General features: G+C 36.5%; 3 protein-coding genes across 3 annotated transcripts; all 3 read right to left on the reverse strand.

The window, feature by feature from the left end:
• Positions 1–76: 76 nt before the first annotated feature.
• On the reverse strand, positions 77–4655 carry LOC113707628 (subtilisin-like protease SBT2.4). Its single transcript, XM_027229892.2, has 10 exons — positions 4384–4655; positions 4084–4228; positions 3567–3961; positions 3326–3421; positions 2403–2472; positions 1998–2280; positions 1549–1889; positions 1194–1461; positions 802–1074; positions 77–688 (listed from the first exon to the last, which is right to left on the reverse strand). The coding sequence occupies exons 1-10, from the start codon at positions 4578–4580 to the stop codon at positions 276–278; spliced, it is 2481 nt and encodes an 826-aa protein (XP_027085693.2). The 5' UTR covers positions 4581–4655; the 3' UTR covers positions 77–275.
• A 777-nt stretch (positions 4656–5432) lies between these two features.
• LOC113707696 (chromatin remodeling protein EBS-like) lies at positions 5433–10766 on the reverse strand. Its single transcript, XM_027229982.2, has 5 exons — positions 10568–10766; positions 8514–8856; positions 8359–8427; positions 7597–7732; positions 5433–5713 (listed from the first exon to the last, which is right to left on the reverse strand). Exons 1-5 carry the CDS (start codon positions 10638–10640, stop codon positions 5687–5689), a joined length of 648 nt encoding a protein of 215 aa, XP_027085783.1. The 5' UTR covers positions 10641–10766; the 3' UTR covers positions 5433–5686.
• Positions 10767–17904: 7138 nt separating this feature from the next.
• On the reverse strand, positions 17905–22959 carry LOC113709113 (chromatin remodeling protein EBS). The gene is made up of 5 exons (XM_027231860.2): positions 22749–22959; positions 20794–21136; positions 20632–20700; positions 19883–20018; positions 17905–18224 (listed from the first exon to the last, which is right to left on the reverse strand). Exons 1-5 carry the CDS (start codon positions 22819–22821, stop codon positions 18198–18200), a joined length of 648 nt encoding a protein of 215 aa, XP_027087661.1. The 5' UTR covers positions 22822–22959; the 3' UTR covers positions 17905–18197.
• Between the last annotated feature and the right edge of the window lie 1099 nt (positions 22960–24058).

The following is a 24058-nucleotide window of genomic DNA, read 5'->3' on the forward strand; positions in this document are numbered from 1 at the left end:
TCAAATATTTAGCATGACATGAAAGCCCCTAGCATTCAATGCGCCAAAAGTAAGAATCAAGAATTATGGGTTGATGTTGCGTGGAAATTTTTGTACTAGTACGTAGCCCACAAAACAGATTTTGTAACAGGATCACTGCTCTCCAACTACATAAAACAAAAATTTCAGAACGGGAGTAAACTCATTGGAATGCATAGGGGGGGTTCCTTATTGAGGGGGGAAAAAATAAAACTATTTGTCCAACGATACGGACTTAACATTTATTGATTTCAAACTTAAGATAACGAAACAGGCAATACAGACAATGGGATTCTCGCAATATGATCCAGACTTCCTGTCAAAACAATTTCACCAAAGCTGAAGTCATCGAGTGCTTGAGTCACATTGAGTCTTATTTCCAGGTCTTGTATTCCTTGAGGGGCCACCCTAAACCAGGGCGGATGGATATCGATCATCACTCCAACTGGTGGTAGCACACCGCATACATAAGTCTCCGGTTTGCTTGCCACATTCGTCACTCTCCTGTGTACTGTTCTTGATCCTGAAAGGGCTGTTATCGTCACTGAAGCCAGGTTGAGGTCAGCTGGGCTTCCAAAAGAGGAAGTACACGGTCCTCCAGTAGCCGTTCTAATCGATGCTGGATCCAGGTTTGGAAGAGAGCACAAGAAACTAATGTAGTCTTCGTATCCTGTTTCATGACCATGCATGCATGAAAACGAATTAATGCAGCTGCCGGGAGCCAGAAAACGAGATTTTCTTCCTATTGAACAGTGGAAATAATTATGTCCCTTGTGATCTTACCAGCAGAGAAAACAAGCCCTGGATCCATAGCACGACTGGGATTGACATGGCCAGCACCAAAACCAAATGGAGCAGCAGTATACAAGCTATCAATTTCAAATCCATGAGCCATTATCTGATCTCCCTGATTGTCATATTTTGTTGCAGTGGTTGACATTGCTGAAGCAATCATGGATGGAGTCCATTTAGGATTATTTTGCTTGATGAGCGCAGCTATGCCTGAAATGTGAGGTGTCGCCATGCTAGTACCAGATATTAGAGCAAAATTTTGTCCTGAAAATCGTTAAGCTATATCATGTTCGGGTTAAAAAAAAAAACTTGGTTATCTTTATGCGAGAATGATCAAAACTATGGAACTAAATAGAGCTTGAAAAGGTGAACTCATGTAGTACCAGCTAGCATGGGATCTGAAGCACTCAATGGGCTCCAAGCTGCCCAAATTTGATGCCCTGGAGCCAAAATATCTGGCTTAAGCACATCAGTAGGATTCTTTCGTTGGTCTATGTAATCAGGACCCCTTGCGGAGAATCTGCTGACAGTAGGTGCACGTCCCATGCAAGCAGCAGTCCTTCCCTCACCTATTGCTGCTCTTCCGCTGTAACTGATTACCAATCCTCTCTTATCACGACTAGTTTGCTCTTCGTAGTATTGGGATATAAGCTACAAGGGAACGTCATTTGATTCATCATAATTCAAGTTGCAATAATATTCTCTGGAAATATTAATTTGCATGTAAAATTTGCATACAAGTGCATCACTTGTTCTTGGGATCATTATGCCAGGAACAGAGAATGGAATAGGTTCAGCTATAAAGTCTCCATATCTTGGGTTTGCAACAAGCACAAAACCTACGAAACCAAGAACTTTTGCTGTGTTTATGATGGCTGTAAGGTTTGAAGTTCCATTGTAAAAGCCGTCTGAGAATGTGCAGATCACCACACTTCCTAGCACCACAGCAGGATCTAGTGCCTCAGGATATTGGCATTCTTCTATATACTGTGAAATCCTAGGAAAGTTTCCATTCCTAATTACTGCATCTTTCGCTAAGATCAGCCTATGTTGAAGTAATCCTTGTCCAGAACTCGGACCTAGAAAGAGAACTAAGAAATTCAATAATTACCAAAAAAAAAGAGAGAAAAAAAGATAGAAGGATACAATTCACTTCTGGTACTACTAAGAGCACCAGAAGTATTTACCTGATAGTCCCACACCACCAATTTTTTGACCATTGCCTAAAATAAGAGTGCCAGGGTAACTTCTGTCAGTATCTGAAGCAGCCACACCAACTGTCCAAGGGCTATATGACACCACAGTATAAGGACCGGGACCTCCATTACCCACAGCTTGAATGACCAGAATTCCAGCCTTGTTTGCTGCCAACATGAAGATTTCGAACGTGCCTAGAAATGTTATCGCATCTTCTGGTGGTTGGTCTGGTCCTATGGAGAGTGTTAGAATATGCACTCCATCCAAAACGGCCTGCAACAGTCAATCAAGTTAAAATCTAAAGTTCAATGAGAATCTCAGCTTACCACTCGCTACACACACACACACACACACATTCATCTGTGCTTAATGAAATACATAGAGTCGGTGATTACTTGGTCAATTGCTGCAAGTACATCTGTTAGAACTCCCACGCTTGGATAAATAGCTTTGTACACTGCAATACTGAAAAGTATAAAAGCCTGTAATAAGAGTCCAATATTAAAAACATCAATAACCTAGTAATCCTGCTCTAACCATTCCGATTTGCGTGAGAAATGTTAAGGGCCTTGTAATAATGGCGTCATTTAGTTTAAATAGGTTACTTGGTTGAGAGTTCATGGCCTTTATTCCTCATCTTACGACAAGGGTTAGATTCTCATTCATTCTCATCATCTCCTTTCCCCATAGGCTTCCTGCTTATTTCTTCCCACCACACTACAAATGCACTCTTAAATTTGTATCACTTTCTCACTTTGCACGTAAATTTTAATTTTAAACACTTTGCATCCTCTAATCTTAAGCTTGTCCCATTTGAATCCAATGAATAATTACGTTTGCAAAATTAATGAAATTAAGGAGGGCAAAAATTAATAATAATGTGCTGTCTTATTCTAATTGTGATCCCTTAGCTTTTTTGTGACCATTTTTAGTACACTGTCATTAATTTATATAATCATAATCACTGCTATTATTTAAAAAATTAATGAGATAAAAAATGATGTAAATTAATGATAATGTATTTTTTTTTTAATTTTTGCTACAATACCTTAGTATTTTTTACCACTTTCAACACGCTGTCTTTGATTTGTTGGGTACTTTATGATGTTAATTTTTTTAAAGTTGTCATTGATTGGATTTGGATGGAACAAACTTGAGAGTCTAGAGTGTAAAGTGTCCAAAATTAAGAATTTAGGGTGTAAAGCATCTAAAATTAAAATTTTGGGAGCAAAGTAAAAAAGTGATTTAAGTTCAGGGGTGCAAAGTGAAGTTAATCCTATATATATATATATATATATATATATATAGAACACCCTACCGTGCACGCGGGGCCATGCCACTGGCTTTTCCGTAGTAGAATCCATCAACTACAACTGGAACTCCAAAGTTTCCAGCGGCAATTGAAGCCACATGACTGCAAAAGAGAAGATATATTTTCCCGTTAAGTAACGGGAAATTCTTGTGTTCATGCATGATCAGCAATAAGTAGCAAATTAGTCTTGAAATGCAAAAATTTCTTTCTTGAATTCGAGAAACTGTAACGATCAGTTTCACTGTACCTTCCATGTCCTGCAGCATCAAAGGGTGATAGGAAATCCATTGAGGCATTAAGCGCAGTAGCTGCTTGTGCTCCAGCTGAGAAAAACCTAGCAGAAACTATTTTACCATTGCAGGAAGTCTCAGGAAACAGAGGACCACTCTCACAAGTCCCCGAAAAACGAGGAAGTTCTGATATATAAGGATTGGTTGGGTCACCAGCAAAGCTGGGGTGAAGAGGGTCGATGCCCGAGTCCACGAAACCGATCACAGTTCCTTCACCAGCATTTCGATCTCCTCCTTCCTGAGTCCAAACCGCTGGCAACCCTAAGAATTGTGGTGTATAAGTTGTCATTAATTTGGCTCTCCTGTCTCTCTCTACAATCTTAACCCCAGGAGCTTTCTTTATTCTCTCAACCTGATTTTAGAAGAAAAAAATATTTTTTACCCCAATTGTCAGTTAAAGCCGAACAAGAGACAATGCATAAAAGTAGTGAGAAAAATTGAGCACTAACGATGATATAATCTTCAGGGTTTTACCTGAGATGGGCTAGTATGGACTGCGAATCCATTAACAATGTTTTTAAAGCTGTAAAGCTTGGTGTAGCTTCCTGCGTCTAAAGCAGTTTGAAGAAGCTGATCATGGGAGTCGATCAGGTGCTTTGCATGAGACTTGGAGGCCTCACTAGTATTTCAAACAAGAATAGAACGAATTAGTTTCCCATATAACATTTTCAAATATAGAGAACTTGACTACGTGGGAGGCTGATCAGGAAACTATTTTAATCTTCCATGATTTATTTTAGATATGTAAACCAAAAGGCACAGAGAAATTATTACCTGTTGGGATCGGATCCTTCTCCTTTCTCAGTTGGCATTGTACCAGAATTTTTTTGATGATGAAATACAACCGGCTCACCTTCCATTAGAACTATGTATATGTCGCGCTCTTCTGCAATGCATGATATAGCAATCACAAAAGTGAGAAGTTTTCTAGTCAGAGATGAAATCCAGACAGCTCTCCTACTTCTTGCCATGATTAGGCAACAGTGCTCAGAATCCAAAGCTGCGTTTAGGGTTTCATTATCCCTGGAAAATTAATGTACCCTCTCTCTTACAAGCCATGCAAAGCCAAAATTGTAATCGCATGGTTGGCGTGAAACAAAGCTGTTTTAGCAAGCTTTTCAGCTGATCTTAATGAAACCGACTGTTACTTTTTTTCTGCTTTCCACTATTTTTGTTCAAATTCTAGACAGAAAAACTGTTGCTGAGCTGTGTTTATTGTCGTCTACCCGTGTTATTGCTCCCTGTTCACGCTAGCCAACCTTGCAAGTCCTACATACACTGCAAATCAGCAACATAGATCCAGTTCAAGACCCCTTTTCCGAAAGCCACTTGGCTCTTGTTGCAGGAGTCGGCACCGTAGCATTATATCCTGATCGATTAAATATTATGTCATTTTGCTTCCGCTGATTCGCTGCTCATGTAGCTGAGCTTGATATTCCACGGTCTTTAGCCAGCCTTTAATAGTGTTTTATCGGGTTATTTAAGATCCTCTGATCATAAAATCAAGGGGCAGTCGTCTTTGATAGGTGATAGATGCAGCTATTTTTTATCACCTAAATGAACAGGATTAATTGCTAGCCAACATCCTTTTATGGCGTACAAGCAGCACTCCTTCCGCAGCTTGGAATAATTATATGGTCGTGTAGAGAAGGAAATGAATCAAAATTCTGCTGATCTTCCATCTAGCAGCAGAATCAACTACCACTGCAAGAGTCAATTACTCATGAAGCATAAAACCTAATGAAGGTCCTCCCAACGATCATATGCATATTTAACCTATGCAAAGATAGTAACAATCCAAATTCTTTGCTTGACACTGAAGATTCAAAACCAAAGTTAATTTATCTAAAATTTTGTTTCAGATTTTCAACAGCAGAAGCATCATTCTGAGCGCATCACAAGCTACAACAAAACCATCTACCAATATGCATGCAACCACGCATTCAGGAACTGACATAATATATCCACTACAAATAGACACATGTTCTAATCTTCTACGCTATACAACATCACAACAACATCAGATTTATGAAAACTGGCAATCCCTCCAACCAGCAACGTTGTGCTTCCCCCCGGCTTACTTCTTCCGCCGTTTCCGTTCCACCTGTAAGAAATCAGAGGCTTTATTAATATTCGAAAGAGATCAATAACAAAAATTATATTCCTTAAATGTTAGATGAATTAAAAGAAAAAGCATAAACTTAACTATTCCCGCCACATGCATTCCAATACAACCGGGAGGAAAATTTTCCTATGATACCAGTGAACTTGCAAACGCTCTTGTGACAAAAGTAATCATACATTCGAGTAGGGTTGTTATAATTTCTAGAACATTGCCTTGGCACAGCCCAATGTCAATAAACAAACTGCTGCATATGACATGCGTTTTTTTTCACCTACACTACAATTCTTTGTCAGATGTTACACACTTCTGTCCAATTAATAAGACAAAAGAATTTACTGCCAGTGCAAACCAATAAGTAAGAAAAAATTCCATCAGACCCATTACCAGCATTGAGCTACTTCCAGACAGTTTCTGTCATACAGACAATAGAAAATATAGAATACTGGACAAACTTTAAACTGGAGATTTTGCAAGGGTCAGATTCAGTGTTAAACAGTAAGGTAGCATGTAATCCAAGGACCAAACACTAAAGATCAAGCACTAAACATGACAGCATTTTTTACAAATATTCATACAAAACATATTCAAGAGGTGATTGAGACCTTCTAAAAGAGTCAGGTGATATAGTCCTAAAGAAAGAAGTAATTCCATTCGTAACTATACTTTTCTTCTTTCTTCTTCTTTTTCCTTATTTTTTTCCCCATTTAGCACATACTTGTACGTGCAGATGGTGCATATGATGGAACAGAAAGTTTTGCTGTTCAAAGGACCAATTTGAATGTTTGCCTGATCATATTCAGAAGAGATACTTTCTCCAATAAAAATAAGCAATTTCCAACATTCACTTGCCCTAAATTTCTCTATGTAAATTGTAGAGGTGCTTTTGGTCACTAGGGAAAACATAAGGGTGGATGAACTAAACCTTTTCACATAATTTTCAACTCTGCCAGAAACCTATTTTCAAGACCACAACATCTTAAAAACTCTCTTTCCCTTTATGGTAGTTTGTACTCACCCTCCTATCTCAGAACATATCTGAGTCAATAATTTAACATAACCCTCTCTCTCTCTCTCTCTCACACACACACACACACAAAAAGAAACATTCAGAAACTTTACCTGTATATACAGGTGTTGGTTCCTATTCTCTCTCTCAATAACACAGACACTGATACACACAAACCAACACACACACGAAGAATTTATATCTCTATATGCAAGCACGAGTGCAGGTGTGCAGGACTTGTCTTCTACTTTGAAAGCTGAGAAGCCATTCCAACAATTTCTGTCTTTTCTCCAGCCAGTTGACCAAATATACTCATAATTTCTTTAGTAAAGTCCTTGGCAAAAGAAAAGTGTTAACCATGCCAACCCTTCCCATGAAGATGGGGAATAGAACCAAATTCTTAAAGGTCAACATCCATGATCATATGCTGGAGTAACTGCCCAACACAAGGAAAGGATGACATGGAAAACTTAAAAGAGTGTAAAACATTGACAGTCAAATGGCTAGGAAACAGAAACATTTTATTGACTAAATTCTCCCCACCAAAAGTTCAATGGAGCATCATAGAAACAAAATTAAATTTAAAAAAAAAGATTGTATTCGATTAGAAGTCACGTGCGAGGATGGTATTGACCTGAAACTAGTAGTAACTAGAAAAATTTCAATATGGTCAACAATCAGTGGATATTGGACAAATGTACATTTATCATCAAACAGTAGGTGATAGAGCACGGTCTGTTGTTACATTTACTCTATGCAATCTTAAACTAACGTTGCCTTCAAGCAATTCATGTTTTTTGAAAAGTTCTAGACAGACAACTATATTTGGGCAAAATCTGCATATAATGAGCCTCACCTTTCCATTCATTATTGGAGACTCAGTTAATTTGGTCTGAGGCTTTTTCACATCAGCAGGTGCACAATCAGAACAAACAAACATATCCAATTGCTTTGCCTGTTCAATGCTCATCCCAACACAATCAGGATGAAACCTATCAAAGAATCAGATATTGTTGCTTAGAAAAATTAAGACTGGGGAGACTACAAGGTATAAAAGCAACTCAGAAAGGAATAAACAAATACTTTAGCAAAGGCTAGTTATTCCCACACTAGCACATAAAACTTTAATTATATATTCTTTCTTCACTTTGAGGTGGAGAGGGAATTTTTGCTGAAAAAAGGTGAACTACTCATGATAAAGAATGATGGGCAGTATTCCTCTCCAGAAATAAAAAAAGATGCTTCAAAAACATCATCTTTTTAACAATCTACATCTTGCAAATATGAAAACTCAAGGTGTATCATTAGCAAAAGATACCATTCTTCAAACAGCATTTAGTTCCTCCTCTTTGCTGAAAAGGAATAAAAAAGCAATCCTTATATCCCTATATGTTAAAGCCCTGCAATGCATACACAGTTGATAAAACCTTTCTCCCTTGTTTTCCCTATTGCAACTAGATCTAAGGGAGGGGAAGTCTCTTTCAGTGGCAGAAAGCATTTTTTCCGAGCTTCTTTATCTGAACAATTCAATTACACCCTGAAAATTCGAGGTCCAACTAATACAACTACAACCACAAATGAATCAATAGAAGCACAAGAGAAAGTTGGTGAGTAATACCAGTCTTTGCACCCATCGCATTGCACCATCAGATCATCAGGGTTATATGGCATCTCGCATTTGCAGTACCTTCATTATGAACCACAAAAGAGTGCTTAGTAACTAAAGGAAAGATAATCTTAAAACTATACCAGGCACACACATAAAATACTCACACTGCAATACGGTCAGGAAGAAAAGCACCAGTAGCAGCTTTATACTCGAATCGGCAATAGTAATCTTCAGGCGTTACATTTTCAAGTTTGGTATAATTTTTGAAAGTATGGACAATGCACTTCCCTTCAATAGTATCGGCACTCTGAACATCCAAATGGTCTGACAAGAATAACTCCTTTGCTCCATGGAACTGCCTCCGCCCTCCAAGTGACTCCTCTGGCCTATAATACCACCTTACTCGGACCTTGCAGTTGCTTCGATTATCAGCCTCAATCTTCTCAACACGTGCCACGTACGGGGCCTTATCAATTTCTGATGGGCGCATCAACACACAATCCGCAGCTTCAAATCCACAAAAGAGAATGGTAAACAAACATCAATTACTAAACACATCAAAAAATTTTCCTTGACAAGGTTTCAGTTCCAATACAAAGCAAGGCGCCATAAATAATAAATCTATCCCACAACAAAAAAAATATCTCCATAGCCATCCATCCAGGACCAAGAGCCCATTAATATTTCAGTTACATTTTTCCCTTGGCTCAAACAAGAAAAGTACAGAATAAAACACTTGTTAATTACATGCTCCCAAATACACTGTCTCTATTACATGCATAAAAATGTCTGCATGTACTAAAGAGTGTCCTACATTACATTAGGAAGACAACCGGATAAGTGGCAAATGGATCTAAATATATCCAAACCAATTACAACCATTGACTTAATGGATCTAAATGAATAGGATATATAATGGATAAATGAAAAACAATTATCCATTTATTTAACCAACTCCCCCAACACCTAAAACAACTAAATCCTCCTCTGTCATAGTCGATCCACAAGTACTCCAACTCCAACCCATAGGAAGCCTATGCAAAACAGATACCTAAACATGCACATGTATACACACCACTTAATTTCCATTTGCACCCTCTCCTCTCAGTCCTGGATTTCGAATCCATGATTCAAATGCTGCCGAATAGTAATTAAGAGCATTCTTCAAACAGGTTAAATGTCCAACGCAGTTCAAAGTACCTTGTATTTGCCCAATTGATTATATTCATCGTTCGGTAACTTGGCAAGCTTCAGCGCAGCCTTAAATTGCAAACTTATCATCATCCATGCTACTACCTCATTCGGGCCAACCAAAAAACATGCCCCAATTAATTCCTCTATTGGAGGTAAAAAATGACTTCAACTCCAAATTCAGATCTAGAATATGAATAAAGTTCGCCAACACTTCCCAATGGCCACAAGAGCAGCTTCTTGAGACTCCCAAAGCGTGGAAGTAGAACTACAGAGATGGCAACTCTTTAAAGTTTTCAGGTGGTTAAAGCTTGTAACAGAGCAGCTGAGTGTTTTAGTGTGTGAACAGTTTGGACTACAGAGAAATTTTTTTTTCTTTTTTGGTTTAATAATTGGATTTGTATGGATGTATTGGATAATCCATGCAAATGCACCAACTTATGTGATTTAAATGGTCATCCATTTAAAGTCATTTAGATTATTCAAGTAATCCAAATCCATTTAGTCGAGGTTTATATGGATGAATAAGTGGATATGTACTCTAATTGCCAGCTCTAGACAACTGCATTCCCCAACCCCCCATTTAGTCGAGGTTTATATGGATGAATAACCGGATATGTACTCTAATTGCCAGCTCTAGACAACTGCATTCCCCAACCCCTCAAGGCACATTTAAAGAAAACCCAAAATTTTTTCTGGGCTCTTCGTGAAAAGAAAAGGTCAAACGTAAATTCATTCTAGAATTAGCTATCACAAGCCAAAAAAGACAAACCTTGCACTTTATTACATGCATGTAAACTCAATTAGCACAGAGCTTACGCCAAACAAACATCATTAACCCCCCAACCCTCGGCCGAAAAACACTTCACTTCCCAATATAAAACCCCTTGCCTGAGCATATCAAAGTTGAAAAAATAAAAATAAAATCATACGAATAATTCGTCGATACAAATATTTGTAACATACAACGAGATAGGATATGTAAAATGAGAAAAATAGGCAACAAGCTATAAATATATATATATACCTCTGACAACTTTGTTGGTGCCCTTGATTGTGTATGAGTCCAAGTCCCGCTTGCCAGGTCTGGTTTTGGCCATGGGAGAAATGGAGAATGGGAAATGGGGAACAAGAGATGAGGAAAGAGGGTTTCTTTTCTTCGACTGTGCCGTGCTTTGGTTTGCAGTAAAGACTGAGAAGCTTTACTGGGTCCGTGGTAAATAAACGACAATTGTATACCAAATGGTAAAATTCGTAGGGATGGGGATTGTTGGGTGGGCTTCGAAGATATAGGGGCACTGGCATAATTTTGGTGAAAGGCTATCTGTTTATAAACTCACCGCTTGAGGTTAAATGCACAAATCACAACAGTTCTTTTTGGATTTTGGAAATCCTACCGGCTGTTATGATTTAGGACTGTCAATAGGTCCGGGCTTGTTTAATGGGATCGGACCGAATCTGGCTTTGAATGTTAGGTTCGAATTAAATGTAGAATAAAATTTCTCTACAATGTAGATAATTGTACATCAAAAAGTTGATAAAAGTTGAGCAGATATGGTGAGAGACTGAGAGTTGGGAGTCAGTGTGAAAATGTGAATAACTGATGCAAATATCTCTCTCCTAACTATGGGGAATTTTATTTTTTTTTAATAAACTAGGACAAATTTACAGAAATGTTGGCACTAAATTTTCTAGGTAAATTTGTACATAATGTGATTTACACTCAAATATATTAAATTTATTATTTAATAATTTAATAACTTAATGGATCCAAACTTTATATTTCAAATTTTAAATTTTAAATTTCAGTTTCAAATTACAGTTTTGTCATACGAGCCCAATTGGTTTGCCAAATGGCGTCCTGAATTTGTATGTTTTCCTTAGTGTTATTCTCAAATTATTCAAAATTTGTATAATTTAGCACCGTTGTCTAATTAACATAATACTACAATGAATGAAATACTTCTCCCTTGGAGAAGCATTTAGGAGAAAATCAAGGAAATCAAAAAATTGTCTTCTAGTCTTTTAAGTTATTAATCATAATCTAAAGGGATAATTTCATAAACCTTTCCTGCATTTTTTAACAATTGCAACCACCTCCCTTGATATTTGAAAAATTATAGAAACCTCCCTAAAATTTATGTTTTATAACAAATGATGATGTAAGTACAAAAAAAAATCTAATGAATACCCTATATCGTGCCTATTGGATTTACAAAACAAATTAAATGACAAAAGAAATCAAATGTCAATATTGCTTGCTGAGTAAAAAATGTTAATGTAGCTCTTTATAGCAAAAATTATGCCATGTTTCAAGGCATCATTTTTTAATGTTTGGATTTCATTTTCTTTTTCCCCTTGCTAAGTAAGCTGTGAAGAAGCTATATTTTAGCAAATGCATTCCTACTAGTTGGCTATTTATAAAACATAGCAAGAAGTCCATTTAAATGACTTAGGTATTGAATGTAATGTATTAGGTGAGATGAAGTTAGAACTTTTGGATAAAGAAATATTTGCAAAATGTGATTTTCTTTTTTTTTTTTTACACCCACTTTTCACTTAAGATTTATAGAGTTGTCAAGGCTATTTTATAGTCTTTTCATAACAATGTAGGAAGTGAGTGTAATTTTTCAAATTTTAGGGAGGTAGTTGTAATTATTAGAAACTTTAGGGGAGGTTTATGAAATTATCCCTAGTCTAAAATGTAGACCGAGGTCTTAACAGTTGGGTAAAAAAATGAATCTCAAGAATTTGCAAAGCACTTCGTTATATCTTTATATATTAATTGTATTTTTTTGAGACATTATCATTAATATTGTAACACTTTTTGCGACGTATTGTATGAGATAAAATTGTGATTAGAAATATTTAAAAGAAGTAGAAAAATGTGTAAATGATACAAGCAAAATAATATTTGAAAAAAAATTGTATCCGAATGCAATCATTAAAGTAGTATCTTTAAAATTTTATTCATGTGCCTTTTAATTTTTTTAGTAACTTATTTTTTATCTTTAACAAAGCACTTATTGCTTTTATGTATCCTTTTGTATATATCTATTCACTGCTTTGAGATATTCTAAAAGATTATAATATGTTGGCATGTGTCATTTTCAAATATCACTAAATTATTTTAATTGTAATAAATTTAATCAATGTTATCCAATGGTCATCTATAAGTCAAATTCAAATATCCAAATCCCTATATAGCACACAACATAGATTCAGATGTCTAAATCCATATATAGCATGGGACATAAATTCAAATGTCTACATTCATACTGTATTCTAAAATTTAAATTGATAGTCATCTATAAGTTTTTAAAAAAGCAAATGATAGTTTCACTCCAAAAAAAAAAAAAATTTCTGCCACTTTATTCTTCTTGTTAACCTAGTAAAATGGCACAAAAACACATCAAATGTTATGTGTAACAAAAATACCAAACTATGCATAACCAATAACTTTTGTCTTTTCAATTCATTTAGTTTTTCATACTTTTAATTTAGTTTCAAATTTTTATTCAACTAATAATAAAGGGAATTCCTAATGACGGTGATTTTAAAAAATACCCGTGTTTATATGAGTTGTTTAATAGTTCTTGAATAAAATACTAAATTTTGTGATTTGGAGTTGTCTATTATTTTTGAGTTTGTTTATTACTTTATATGTGAACTTTTACAATTTTAAACAAAATTAAAGTTTTTGTTTAGAAATAAAAAGATTAAGATTTTGTGGTTAACCAAGTAGAGGTCTCCCTAATAGTAATATAAAATGATCATTTAACTATGCCTCGACAATACTTTTGAAATCCAAATTATTAGAGAATCCAAACTACAGGCATTTGTGTCTTTTTCGACAATAATAAGGGTGAAATTTCTTGAGTTTTTCTTTTTCTTTGGAGTGCCAATATCATTCGCAATAATAATAATAATCATAATAAATTTATAACAAATTAAAATATGAAAGATAAATGCGTAAATGTGCAAATGATAGTAATACGCAAATGAAGTCATCTTGTATCACTCACTGGCATTAATCTTATAAACTTGCGCCGGCCGGTGGCTATCGCATTTCTACAGATGCTGTCGTTCCAGCTTTTGCGTTTCAGGCACCTCTTCCTTCCACCTCCATTTCAGAGCTGCTCATCTATGGTGCCGTCGCAACTTTACCATGGTAGGAAGACCTCCATTCAGAGCTGCTTTCTTGTTTGTTGCTCATCTGCGGTGCCGTCGCAACTTTACCCATTTTAGGAGACCTCCATTTCGGGGCTGCTTTCTTGTTACTTCCTACCATAGAATTTCCCCACACTCATGCTGCTTCATTTTCTAGTACTGAAAAGCCCGGAAATCAAAGGTGCGTCTTTTCACCATAATTCAACACACCACTTCAATGAGAAGTCGCTTTATATAGTAGGTAATTGCGTTTTGTACAAAAAATTTTGGAATTTAAGTGGGAAATCTACCCTATAAGGACCCCTGTGAAGCCATTCTCTGAAAAAAAATTCTATCAGATACTGATCAAGTTTGCTTATCCACGAACTATATATCCTTCTTTTTTCAAGAAGAGATGATAAGAAATTAGATTTATAGTTTTCAAGCGTAATTAACTCCACATGCAACACAAAGGCCTAAAAATCAACGTATAAACTTCTCAAGAACAGTGTATTTCTCTTTTGAGGCTTACTTGCTGCATCAATCTCAAAAATTCTGGCTGTAGGGCTCAGCTATCTTCCTAGGTCCTCCAGTTATTGCATTTGATTGTGCAATGAGAAGCAGTTTGATTGCACATGAAGGCATTTCTCTTCAAACATGACTGCACCCACCACACCTAAATTTCAAGCTATAAGAAGAGACTTGATGAGTACACTCCTACTAAACGTGGATGCCAGGTTAAAGACCGGTAGCTTAACCATCATGTTCATGCATGCTGGATAACTGGACAGCGCTTTTATACATCCAAGCTTCAGCAATGCTAGACCTCTCTCTCCTTCTTTGTTAGGTAAAAGAGACAACAGTTTTTCATTCAGGATTTCCACAGCAGCAATGCAACTAAGGGAAAACGTTACAGCAAGTAAATGCAAACTTGACCTAGATGTGAAATCATCGACCATATTTTGACAAATGAGACATATCCACATCAAGGCAAGGTCCAATGCACCCCAGCAATTAAGGGAACCAAAAGGGTCAAAGATGAAGAATTGTGCAAGTTGAAGCAACTTGACACGTACTAAACAAGAACACTTGAGCAGAAACTTAAATTTGATTGTGCCTCTTGGCTTGTTGAATTTTGGCAAATAACTAATGACGCGAGATATCATTTAGCGCAGGCAATCAAATAGAGGAAAAAACAGATAGGTGACCACGAGACACAGCTGAGGAAGACAAATCAAGTAAGAGACTCTGGTGAACTGTTCATCAACACGTACGTTATGCTTTGTAGCCAATGGGATCATGAAGACTTCGCCCTTCCTCCATCTTAACCCTAGATGCAAAAAATCCATAATCTAGGTTCAAAGTTATTGATCCACCTTGAAACCTCGCTCTCCTATGCTGTACATTCATCAACACTTTAGTACTTGTTACTATGAAAATACATGAGACTTACAATTTCAAGTGAACTAAAACTGTAGAAATGTTGAAACTAGAATACTTTTTTTGCCTGTTTTTAGAGCGTGAACACTGCGTAAAAACTCTGGTAACTGAACTGCAACTTGTAAAGGGCTGCATAACATGCTCCTTAATGGAGCTAGTTCTGTCTACAGTGACCAAAACTTTTTTAACTCCGAAACTGGAGATGAACAATGCCTAGAAACTGAAAAGGATCTTCCTCTGGAAGTCGCAAACACCGAGAAGGAATTAACAAAGGCGAGGATGAGTCCCACGAAGCCTATTTGGATTAAGGTATTACTAGTCAGACAGGAGGCCTGGAGATCTAGGTTGCAGTTATATTTATACCCTAGCAAAACAGCGAAGCAAAAGAAACAATAAAAAGAAGCTCAACCCATGATTTTAACAGTTAATGTCAACAGCAGTAAAGGAAAATAGATACTGCTAAAGAAAGGAGAAGACAATTCGCACCTTACACCTTAGTTAAATTAGATCTTGGTCGTCTTTTTGGAAACATGCAACAACCCGAGTCAACAAAACTCATCACAATTAATTCCTTCACCAGCATTTCTGTCTCCTCCTTCCTGAGTCCGGGCTGCTGGCAACCCTAAGAAGTATGGTGTATAAGCTGTCATTGATTTGGCTCTCCTATCTTTCTCTACCATCTTGACCCCAGGAACATTCTTTATCCTCTTAACCTGAATTTTAAAAATTTTTCTATTTGTCAATTAAAGCCAAACAAGAAATGATATATGAATGTAGCAGAAAAAATTGAGCATTGATAAACGTGTTCAGGGTTTTCCCTGAGATGGGTTGGTATGGACTGCGAATCCATTAACAATGTGTTTAAAGCTGTGCAGAGCCTTGGAGACTTCACTAGCATTTCAATCAAGAATAAAATATTTTCCAGATAAGATTTCCAAATATAGAACTTGGCAACATGGAAGATCGATTAGGAAACAACTAACTCCTCCACGTTTACTGGATCTGTAAACGAAAGGCAGTGGAGAAATTACTTCCTGTTGGGATCCAATCCCTAACCTTTCTGATCAGTCGGCATCGTACGTACTAGCTAGTATTTCCTTGATGAAATGCAACTGGCTCACCTTCCATTAGCTAGTTAGATGGATTTCCATTAGATTTTCTCTACCTTTTTGGTAGATGGATTTTCTCTACCATCGGAAAATGAGTAGTAGTCGAGTCAGAGATGAAATCCATCTAACTTCCTTGATGAAAGCCATGATTGGGCAACAATAATCAGAATGCAAATATTCATTTAGGGTTTGGTTGCCCGGAATATGAATTCTCTCCTCTCTGATAAGCCATGCAAATCCAAAACTTTAACCACATTATTTGCGTGAAAAGCCTGGTTTCGCAAGCTTTTCAACTGATCTTAATGAAATCAACCGTTACTTTTTTCTGCTTTTAACTTCTTTTGTTCAAATTATGGGCAGAAAAACTGTTGCTGAGACGTTTTTTTTTTTTTTTTTTGGTCGCGTTACTGCTCCCTGTCCACGCTAACCAACCTTGCAAGTCCTATATATATATGCACAGCAATAGCAGATCCAGTTCAAGACCTTTTCCGAAAATCACTTGGCTCTTATTTCCAGAGTCGGCAAAGTAACATCATATCCTGATTAAATAATGTGCCATTTTGCTTCCATTCATTCGGTGCTCATGTAGTTGAACTTGATATACCGCGGTCTGGCCTCAATTTCATGAACCTCGAGCTCGAGTTAAGCTCAAACTCGATCTCTAACCCGGTGGAACTCACTTGTTTCGAGCCTAATCGAGATCAAATAAAAATAAAAAATAATTTTCATATTTTTTATGCCGTATAAGATAAATATTTTACCTTAATAAATAATAAAAATAAGATTTTTTAAAACTTCATTAAGACACTTGAATCACACCAAAATTACCATATAAATACACACATGTTTATTGAAGTCCCTGACTTATGATACTTTTCCAAATTAATGACACTATTTTCAGAGAACGAACATCTAAGCCCCCCTTTATCGGGCAGCTTAGCCCGAACTAATAAAGATATCGAGAACACATTTTTTCATGATTAACAACAAAAATGAATAACAATTACGTAAAGCAACTACTAGTAATTACACCGTCGTCATGTAAAAATGAAACGAATCAAAATTCTGATGATCTTCCATGCACCAGCAGAAGCATCTACAGATGCAGGAGTTAATTATTCGTGAAGCAAAAAACATAATTGAGTTGAAAGCGGCCATCCATCCTCCAATCAATGATGCCAGTGGTAGAGTTAGAACCCTAGGGTTCGGAGGATTCAATTTCTGACACCGCATCAAATGTAGTTACAGTAAATTTACAATTAAATGGCGTTTATGTTAAACATATCTTTCTAGCGTTATGTCAATTATGCTTTGGCGTCTAAATTGTACCATAATGTGTGGTGGTTTAGAAACGTCAAAAGAGTTTGTCATCAGATTTACCTCAATAACTAGCTTTAATTAAATCGAATATTCTCATGAAATGTCAGAATTAAGAATTTTTAGATTATTAAGGGAGAACAATGAAAATAAGAAGGAAATATTAAAAATGTTTAGAAGGGGTAATACAGATAAGAAAAAGAATTTCATAAAATATTGGGAGCAAAATGGATAAGAATGGGGAAACTGCCTACCCTCAGTTTGCTTCTGGCTCCGCCCCTGATATTATGACAGTAAAAATCCAAATTCTTCTGAGCATATCAAAACCAAAGATAGTAGTAAAACGATCTTCAAATGCAAATTTAGCCTTTCCAAATAAAGTAAAAGCCCAAATTCTTTGCTTGACGACATCGAAAATTCAAAACCAACAAAGTTAATTTATCTAAAATTTGGCTTCACATTTGCAACAGCAGAAGCTCATTCGGAGCATATCACAAGCTTCAAAGCCATCTACTAATATCCATACAATTTACCCATTCAGGAGATGACAAAATATATCCACCGCAGCTATACAACATCACAACAACACCAGAATAATGAAAATTGACAATCTCTCCAACAGCATCGTTGTGCTCCCCCAGCTTACTTCTTCTGCCGCTTTGTTTCCAACTGTAAGAACCACGGGCTTTTATTAAAATTTAAATGAGATCAAGAATAAATATTATATCACTTAGATGTTGGATAAGAAGGGATGAAAAGATAAATGTAATTACTCCTACCACATGGGTTTCAATACCAACAGGAGGAAAAACTTTCCTATGATAGCAGTTGGCATGCAAAACACCCTTGTGACAAAAGAAATCATACATTGGAGTAATGTTGTGATAGTTGCTAGAACTTTTCTTGGCACAGCCCTAAACAAACTGAGGCATATGACATCCCTTTTTCTCTCTGACACTACAATTCACACTTCAGTAAATACCGTGCAGCAACTATGCAAGAATTTATATGAGAGAGAGAGAGAGAGAGATCCTTGGCCCATAAAAGCCATAATGGGTGATAAAATACAACTGCTCAAGGCAACAGGACAAAAGAAATCACGCTAACCAAACAGACCCAATTTCAGCAGTTCAATTATAGGGAGAGGCCGAGACCTCCAGCATCAAGCTACTTCCAGACAGTTGCTGTCATACACACAAGAAAACATATTGAATATGAACAAACTCTAAGCTGAAGGTTTTGCAACAGTCGGATTCACTGTCAAAAAGTAAGGTGAGACGTAATCCAAGGACCAAACACTAAGGATCAAGCACTCAAAATGACAGCAATTCTTTATTTATATTCATGCAAAATATACTAACACATAAAGCAATCACATACGTGTAGCAAACATCTTAAAGACTAGTCACAACATATGGTAATCAACACCAGTCTTAATAGTAATCACAAATTGCTACATGATGCCTTTTCTGTCAACAGTAGAGAGTCTTCTCTTTCCATGTTTACATCTAAAGGCTATGGCACCAGAAGTAAAAACTAGTATGAGTTAAGGTCAGATAAAAAGTAGATGCTTTATGTATTGTCAATAAACAAAGATCCCGGGGCAGAGCAAACATATGATTTGGCCCTGCAGAATTTATATCTGTATACACAAGCATGAGTGTAGGCCTGCAGAACTTGTCTTCTACTTTGAAAGCTAAGCAGCCATTCCAACATTTTCTTTCCCCTTGCCAATTGACCAAATATACTTGTGTTTTCCTGGGTAAAGTCCATCTATGGCAAAAGAAAAATGGTAACAATGCTAACCCTTCCCATGAAGATGGGGACTAGAACCTATTCTTAAAGGTCAATGTCCATGATTATATATGCTGAAGTAATCACATAATAACTGCCCATAAAACAAAACACTATAACGTGGAAAATTGTAAAAGAGCATAAATCTTTGACAGTAAAATGGCAAGTATACACAAATCGTTGACAAATTTCACCCCACCAAAAAATCAATGGTGCTTCATGGAAATAAAACTAAAAAAAAATGATTTTATTCGATTAGAAGTCACCTGCAAGCGTGCATCAACCTGCGACTGGTAGTACCAGAAAATTTTCAATATGCTGACCAATCAATGGATATTCAACAAATGTACATGTCACACCAAACAGTTAGTGATATATATATATATATATATGCAGCTTAAAATACAGCCGCAATTGTTTTTATAACCACTTTATGCAAATGTTAAACTAATGTTGCATTCAAGCTATTCCTGCAGGAAAAATTGTAGACAAAGAACTGTAATTGGGCAAAATCTGCAATTAATGAGCCTCACCTTTCCATTCATTACTGGAGATTCAGTTAATTTGGTCGGAGGCTTTTTCACATCAACAGATGCACAATCAGAACAAACAAACAGGTCCAATTGCTTCGCCTGTTCAATACTCATCCCAGAACAAGCAGGATGATACCTATCATGGCATCAGATATTGTTGCTCAGAAAATTAAGACTGGAGAGATTACAAGGTAGAAAAGAAACCCAAGAACAAACTAAACAAATACTTGAGTATAGGCTTATTTATTCCCACACTTAATTTTTATTGTTCATTTTTTCTTCCCTTTGAGGTGGAAGGGGGAGTTTATCGCCCAAAAAAGGGAACTAATCATGAAAGAGAATCATAGGAAGTATTGCCTTCCAGAAATAGAACAATGCTTCAAAAATTTTATCTTCTTAACAATCCACATCTTGCACATATGAAAACTCAAGGTATATCATTACCAAAGGATAGCATTCTTCAAACATCATTTAGTTCCTGCTTTTCACTGAAAGGGGATAAAAAATGCTATGCCTATATCTTAACGCCCTTGCAAAACAGACAGTTAACAAAACCTTTCTCCCTTCTTTTCCCTACACTACAACTAGATCTTGAGGGATGGGAAGTCTTTTAAGTGGCAGAAAGCATTTTTTTTCTCAAGCTTCTTTGCTTGAACAATTCATGTTACGCAGAAATTCAAGGTCCAAGTAATACAACTACAACCATGAATCCACTGATAGAAACATGAGAGAAAGTTGGTGAGCAATACCAGTCTTTGCACCCATCACATTGCACCATTAAATCATCAGGGTTATATGGCATCTCACATTTGCAGTACCTTCATTACAAACCATACAAGAGTGCTTAGCAACTAAAGAAAAGAGAAACTTAATCCTAAAAACTATACCAGGCATAAGCATACAATACTCACACTGCAACACGGTCCGGAAGAAAAGCACCAGTAGCAGCTTTATACTCAAATCGGCAATAATAATCCTCAGGCCTTACATTTTCAAGTTTGGTATAATTCTTGAAAGTATGGACGATGCACTTCCCTTCAATAGTATCAGCACTCTGAACATCCAAATGGTCTGACAGGAACAACTCCTTTGCTCCATGGAACTGCCTCCGCCCCCCAAGTGACTCCTCTGGCCTATAATACCACCTTACTCGAACCTTGCAATTGCTTCGATTATCAGCCTCAATCTTCTCAACACGTGCCACATAGGGGGCCGTATCACTTTCCGATGGGCGCATCAACACACAATCCCCAGCTTCAAATCCACAAAAGAGGACAGTAAACAACCCTCAGTTACTAAGCACATAAAAAATTTCCTTTGACAAATTTATTTTCAATTCCGATACAAAGCAAGGCACCTTAAATAATAAATCTATCCCATATAACAAAAAATTATCTGCACAACCATCCTTCCGGGCCCAAAAGGGCATTAATATTTCAGTCACATTTTTCCCTAGGCTCAAACAAGAAAAGGAAAGAATAAAACACTTGTTATAACATACCGTCTCTATTACATGCATGCATAAAAAGTATGAATGTAATAGTGTCCTACATTACATTAGGAGGACAACTGGATAAGTGGCAACATGGATAATTGGTTGATTAATGGTTTTACTTAAAAGCATCATGCGTAAAATATATCCAAACCCATTACAAACATGTAGTTAATCAATCTAAATGGATTGGATTCAAATAAATAAATGCAAAACCATTATCCATCCATTTAACCAACTCTCCAAACACCAAAAACAACTAAATCCTCCTCCGGCTTAGTCAGTCCACATATACTCCAACTCCAACCCATAGGAAGCTTATGCTAAAAATAACCCTAAATATGCACATGTCCACTTAATTTTCCCATTTGCACCATCTCTTCTCAGTTCTGGGTCAATTTTGAACCCATGGTTCAAATGCTGGTGAATAGAAATTAAGAGCAGTCTTCAAACAGCTCAAAAATCCAACCCAGTTCAAAGTACCACGTATTTGCGCAAGTAATTATAACCATTGTTCAGTAACTTGGCAAGCTTCAGCGCAGCCTTAAATTCCAAACTTACCATCATCCATGCTAGTACCACATTTGGGTCAACCCAAAAAAATGCCCCAACTAATTCTTGTATTGCAGATAAAAAAAAGGACTTCAACTCCAAATTCAGATCAAGAATATAAATAAAATCAGTCAATGCTTCCCAATGGCTAAAAAAGCAGCTTCTTGAGACTTCCCAAGCGTACAAGTAGAACTACAGAAATGGGAACTCTTTAAAATTTTCAGGTGGGTCGAGTAGTCAAAGCTTGCAACAGGGCAGACGAGTGTTTGAGTGTGTGAATGTGTGTGCCAGTTTGTATTATGAAAAAAAAATTTTTTTTTTTTGGTTTTATAATTAATTGGGTATGCATGAATGTCATGGATAATCCATTTAAATGCACCAACTTAAGCGAGGTTTATGTGGATGGATAGCTGGACATATACTCTAATTGCCAGCTCTAGACAACACCATTCTCCAACCCATAAGGGACATTTAGAAAAAAAAACCCAAATTTTTTCTTGGTTCTTCGTAAAAAGAAAAAAATCAAATGTAAAATTCATTTTAGGATTAGCTATCAGAAGCCAAAAAAGACAAACTTTGCACTTTATGACATGCATGTAAACTCAATTAGCACAGTTTACCCCAAACAAACATCATTAACCCCCCCAACCCTCGCCCTAAAACACTTCACTTCCCATTATAAGACCCCAGGCCCAGGCACATCAAAGTTAAAAAAAAAAACAGTCATATGAATAATTCATCCATACGAATATTTCTATCACACAACGAGATAGGATATGCAAAATGAGAAAATAGGCAATCTAGCTATAAACATATACATACCTCTGACAACTTTGTTGGTGCCCTTGATTGTGTACGAGTCCAGGTCCCGCTTGCCAGGTCTGGTTTTGGCCATGGGAGAAATGGCGAAGGGGAAATGGGGAACAAGAAATGAGGAAAGAGGAGGGTTTCTTTCCTTTGACTGTGCTGCGCTTGGCTTTGCTGTAAAGACTGAGAAGCTTTGCTTGTATTTTTTATTTTATCTTCCGTTGAAATAGACGGGTTTTGGTAGTAATTATTTATAGCTGTTTTCTGGGTCTGGGTCTGCGTCTGCGCTATACCAAACGGTAAAATTTGCAGGGGGTAGGGATCGTTGGTTCGGTCTGCTTCGAGGATTTAGGGGCACCGGCATAATTTTGGTGAAATTGGAAGGCTATCTGTTTATATACAGATAAGTTGAGGTTAAATTACAAGTGACAACAAATACAGATCAGTTTGGATTTTGGAAATCCAACTTGCTTTGTTGCACTTTGATTGAAATTGAAAGTGGCTCCAGGAGTTCTATCTATTACCAAAAAAAACTGTTAAAAGTATTCGTGGTTGGAGTCGAAATTGAGAAGGATTATCATTTTCTCTGCACAAAAGCCCACAAAATATCATATAATTTCACTTTGAGGTCTACACTACACTAGTTGCAAATAAAATGCAACCTGTGACAGAAACAAAAGATCAGAAACTCTAAATATACCCCAAATTTGAGAAAATATCAAATATTTCATTATGAAATCACCAATCTATTCTTGATGATATCAATCTCTTTGATTTCAATAAACTTATGTTGCATGTCTTGTCTTGCCAAATTTACTGTTTAACTATTTCATCCCATATATCAAGTTGAAACGTGATCTCAACAAATTTCGACAGAAAAATTTTTACGTGAACACATTTTTCAATTATTTTTTTATTTCACGTACATTAAATCATCACAATATATTTTCCTACAAAAAAAAATCCTAAAAATAGCAATCCAAATGGGGCTTAAGAAAACTCTTACTACTAGAATACCATCTTGCTAAAAATTCTTACTACTAGAATACCATCTTGCTAAAAATTCTATGAGAAAAAGGAAATCTTTAGCAAGAAGATCTTAAGAGAGGATAATAACCCACTAAAAATTTAAGAGAGACTTTATTATCACAAATATAAAAAATATATATATTTATAAAATATGGAAAGGGAGGGAAACCAAATGACCTCCCTCCACCTATGGAGGAATACGTTATTTTATTTGAGAGAAATGGAGGAAATTAAAAAGAAAGAAGAGTTTTTTTATTTGAATGTTAACATAATAACCTGGATACGCGTGGCCGCAT

Source organism: Coffea arabica, chromosome 9c (genome assembly GCF_036785885.1).
Source record: "Coffea arabica cultivar ET-39 chromosome 9c, Coffea Arabica ET-39 HiFi, whole genome shotgun sequence".
In the NCBI taxonomy this organism is placed as follows: domain Eukaryota; kingdom Viridiplantae; phylum Streptophyta; class Magnoliopsida; order Gentianales; family Rubiaceae; genus Coffea; species Coffea arabica.

What these genes read in the sequence shown, in the direction of transcription:
- LOC113707628 (XM_027229892.2), bottom strand. Translation starts at nt 4,580, where the DNA reads ATGGCAAGAAGTAGGAGAGCTGTCTGGATTTCATCTCTGACTAGAAAA. An exon ending in GAAGGATCCGATCCCAACAG is followed by an intron (nt 4,229 to 4,383) that starts GTAATAATTTCT and finishes TTGAAATACTAG; the next exon opens with TGAGGCCTCCAAGTCTCATG. An exon ending in TCCATACTAGCCCATCTCAG is followed by an intron (nt 3,962 to 4,083) that starts GTAAAACCCTGA and finishes TTCTAAAATCAG; the next exon opens with GTTGAGAGAATAAAGAAAGC.
- LOC113707696 (XM_027229982.2), bottom strand. Translation starts at nt 10,640, where the DNA reads ATGGCCAAAACCAGACCTGGCAAGCGGGACTTGGACTCATACACAATC. An exon ending in CACCAACAAAGTTGTCAGAG is followed by an intron (nt 8,857 to 10,567) that starts GTATATATATAT and finishes GTGGATTTGAAG; the next exon opens with CTGCGGATTGTGTGTTGATG. An exon ending in CTTCCTGACCGTATTGCAGT is followed by an intron (nt 8,428 to 8,513) that starts GTGAGTATTTTA and finishes TTCATAATGAAG; the next exon opens with GTACTGCAAATGCGAGATGC.
- LOC113709113 (XM_027231860.2), bottom strand. Translation starts at nt 22,821, where the DNA reads ATGGCCAAAACCAGACCTGGCAAGCGGGACCTGGACTCGTACACAATC. An exon ending in TGTGATGGGTGCAAAGACTG is followed by an intron (nt 20,019 to 20,631) that starts GTATTGCTCACC and finishes ATGCCATGATAG; the next exon opens with GTATCATCCTGCTTGTTCTG. An exon ending in CTCCAGTAATGAATGGAAAG is followed by an intron (nt 18,225 to 19,882) that starts GTGAGGCTCATT and finishes TGGTTCTTACAG; the next exon opens with TTGGAAACAAAGCGGCAGAA.